Source organism: Lottia gigantea, assembly GCF_000327385.1.
Source record: "Lottia gigantea unplaced genomic scaffold LOTGIsca_7, whole genome shotgun sequence".
NCBI lineage: Eukaryota > Metazoa > Mollusca > Gastropoda > Lottiidae > Lottia > Lottia gigantea.
This window is the reverse complement of record NW_008710370.1, coordinates 602238-605650: the sequence shown is the minus strand read 5'-3', so window position 1 is coordinate 605650 and position 3413 is coordinate 602238. Positions and strand designations below refer to the sequence as shown.

At 36.0% G+C, this 3413-nt stretch overlaps 1 protein-coding gene across 1 annotated transcript; it reads left to right on the top strand.

Moving 5' to 3' along the window:
- Window positions 1–1820: 1820 nt before the first annotated feature.
- On the top strand, window positions 1821–2750 carry LOTGIDRAFT_154901 (hypothetical protein; the record flags this gene model as incomplete). The annotated part of the gene is made up of 1 exon (XM_009065404.1): window positions 1821–2750. The coding sequence occupies one exon, from the start codon at window positions 1821–1823 to the stop codon at window positions 2748–2750; it is 930 nt and encodes a 309-aa protein (XP_009063652.1).
- Between the last annotated feature and the right edge of the window lie 663 nt (window positions 2751–3413).

Here is a 3413-nt window from a genome sequence, read left to right as displayed (position 1 = left end):
TCACGATTTCAATTAGCGAACCTCTGTTCTTGTAAATCAACCCGACCAATCGAGTTTGACGTCTTGGTAAGAAAGAAATACATTATAAGATTGCGATGAGAACTGGTCCAGAAAAAAACAGTAACAATTTTCATTTCAGGATATTTAAAAAGTTTTTGACCTCATATTTTTTCAGGGAATATTAGACATCTTTTCGTGAAATTACAGCTGAACCATTTAAAAAAATACATCAATTTACAGTTGTAGAGCGATACCTTATGTTATTATTATATCATTCGGGAGGACGAAAGAATAGGTCCACTCGACGCTCAAACTCCGATTTGATGGAATATGTAACCGTACGAGCTAAAATATCATGCCATGCTAAAGGAGAATACAATTTAATAGCATAGCACTTTTTATAAATTTTATGAAGATAGCTTGAGTTGCAAGGTAACATACGCCCACTGGCAGCCGTCAGAAATAATAAAACAGTCTTTAGTGACTAAAGTACGAATTTTCTCATATTGAAGAAATTATTTATGCTGAATAATTCCACAAATTTTTTTAAAATCAATATCAATAACCCAAATACAACAAACAATTAAATCACACAGCTCTAATCAAGGGCAAAAAACAACTTTTGACGCGTGTTTACAAAGTCAAGGGCAATAACTAAAAAAATGTTCATCAAAAATATCTCTTGTTAGAACTTGTCCGAAATCTTATCAATTCCAATGATCACACCAAGTTTCATCAGAATCGGTTGAAAACTGAAGCTTCTATTGTGCTCACAAACAAATTTTGACGCGTTTTTCGTAAGTTAATGGCATTAACTCAAAAACATTTCATCGAAAATGCGTCAAGTTAGAACTTGTCCGAGATCTTATCAATTTCAATGCTTCTATTGTGCTCACTAACAAATTTTGACGCGTTTTTACAAAGTCAAGCGCAATAACTCGAAAACCGTTCATCAGAAATGCATCAAGTTAGAACTTGTCCGAGATCTTATCAATTCCTATGATCACACCAAGTTTCATCAGAATCAGTTGAAAACTGTAGCTTCAATCCTGCTCACGAACTATTTTTAACAAATTTCGACGCGTTTTAACAAAGTCAAGGGCAATAACTCAAAAACCGTTCATCGAAAATGCGTCAAATTAGAACTTGTCAGAGATCTTATGAATTCCAATGATCACACCAAGTTTCATCAGAATCGGATGAAAACTGTAGCTTCAATCCTGCTCACGAACAATTTTTAACAAATTTCAAGGCGTTCTAAGTCAAGGGCAATATCTCAAAAACCGTTCATCGAAAATGCGTCAAATTAGAACTTATCCGAGATCTTATCAATTCCAATGATCACATCAAGTTTCATCAGAATCGGTTGAAAACTGTAGCTTCAATCCTGCTCACGAACTATTTTTAACAAATTTCAACGCGTTTTAACTAAGTCAAGGGCAATATCTCAAAAACCGTTCATCGAAAATATGTTAAATTCGAACTTGACCGAGATCTTATCAATCTAAAGCAGCACACCAAGTTTGATCAAAATCAGATAAAAACTGTAGTCTCTATAGTGCTCACAAGAAATGTTGACGGACCGACGGACAGGGGCGACGACAATATACGACCACATATTCATGTGGGCGTATAAAAAACGCTCTAAACATTGATCGATGAGTAGCTTAATAAACTTTATTATTATGCAATTTAGCAATCACACTTTTAATTGGCTGTAGATTGGCTGCTTATTGCACCGTGGCTAAAATAAATTATAAAATGCGAGTCAATATTTAACAAATCCTTGTTCTCTGGATGACTGTTTCTTATACTACATGATGTCTGTAATGGTAGTGATAGTTGGTCTTCTTTCTTTATTGGTAATTAAACAAGTTATTGCAGTGGAAGTTTTCATTGAAGGAGAAAACAACAAAAACGTCATCAATTCAAGATCAGAAGCGTCGAATCAACAGACTCTGCAATTAAGCGAGGATGACAAAGCAACGTATGAATTCTGTCTGACGGAAAGTGCCCTAGTAAAAGTTAAGAATATTAGATATTCAAACGATGGAGGTACAGATAGAATAGATGTCATCGTTAATGACGATACCATCGGCAGTTTCCAGACAACAGGAGAGGCAAATAATGGACAGAATTGGAACGTGTTTCGATCATCTGGTGAGGTCGGACAGAGTCAGATGAATTCTGGAAGACATAAATTATACGTCAAAGTTGACACTGCTGATCAGTATGGTGTTGAGATTGATAACATACAGTTAGAAGTTAACAATAACGATGACCAAGACACCATCAATTGTCGTTACAAATCTATATCCATTGAGGGAGAAGCCGTCCAGGGACAATATGAGATCAATTCCCGATCAGAAGCATCTAACTCACAAGTTCTTAAACTGAGCAATGGGGACGTAGCATCCTTCACATTTTGTGTTCCTGCAACTACACGTGTTGTTCTTGATAACATCCGTAGCTCCAATGATGGTGAGTCAGATACCATGGAAGTCAGATTGGACGATGAGGTACTTGGTACTTTCCAATCTATAAGCGGATCAAATGGTGGACACAATTGGAACGTGTTTTATAGATCAGGACGAATTGGAACGGAGCAGACTCTGCAAAAAGGTGAACACACTGTGACCATCACGGTTTCAGCTGATACCTATGGGGTGGAAATAGATGTGCTACAATTTAGTATGCTTGGAACAGACATAAACCAAAACGATGTTGTTAATTGTAATTATAATAATTGAAACAAAGAAACTGTTTCCGACTAAGATTTAAGACTTTATGAAGTGCTTCTTTTTCTGCCTTAATCATGTTCAACTATGTTCTTTCTATGCTTAATGTAACACTAACAAAGAAAGCTTGCTTGTTCATTGATATTAATGAAAATGATTTCAGCAAATGTTTATTTTGCAATCCTCGAAGACGCCTGGGGTGGTACTAAAATATGGAGGAGTTAGGATATACTGGGGACAATCTTGGCCAGGGAAATTAGAGAACTGTCTACAATCATATGATCCAAAAACCTTTTTTTAAGGTTAGGCTTCATTATCACCATAATACGATATGACACCTAGAAGCCATTTTTATACTATTTTTTTATAATTTGGCAGCAGATGGCAACTATTTACATCTGTTCTAGTTTCCAGGTCTTCAGAACGTTCATAAATGCAAATATCACACGAAAACATACCGGTTTTACTTTGGTTAATGGAAAAGTTTTGCACGTACGGATTTTTATGGTATGTATCAGTCTCTGTGTGGATGGGCAACATAAAAAAACCAACAGATTTCTGAAGATGAAATAAACAGGGATAGAGGAAATAGAAAATTAGCTGAAGGTCAAGGGGGCCAGAGGCTCCAATGTGGGGTAAAATGGGAGACTTATCATTTCATGGATGCTTTGGAAG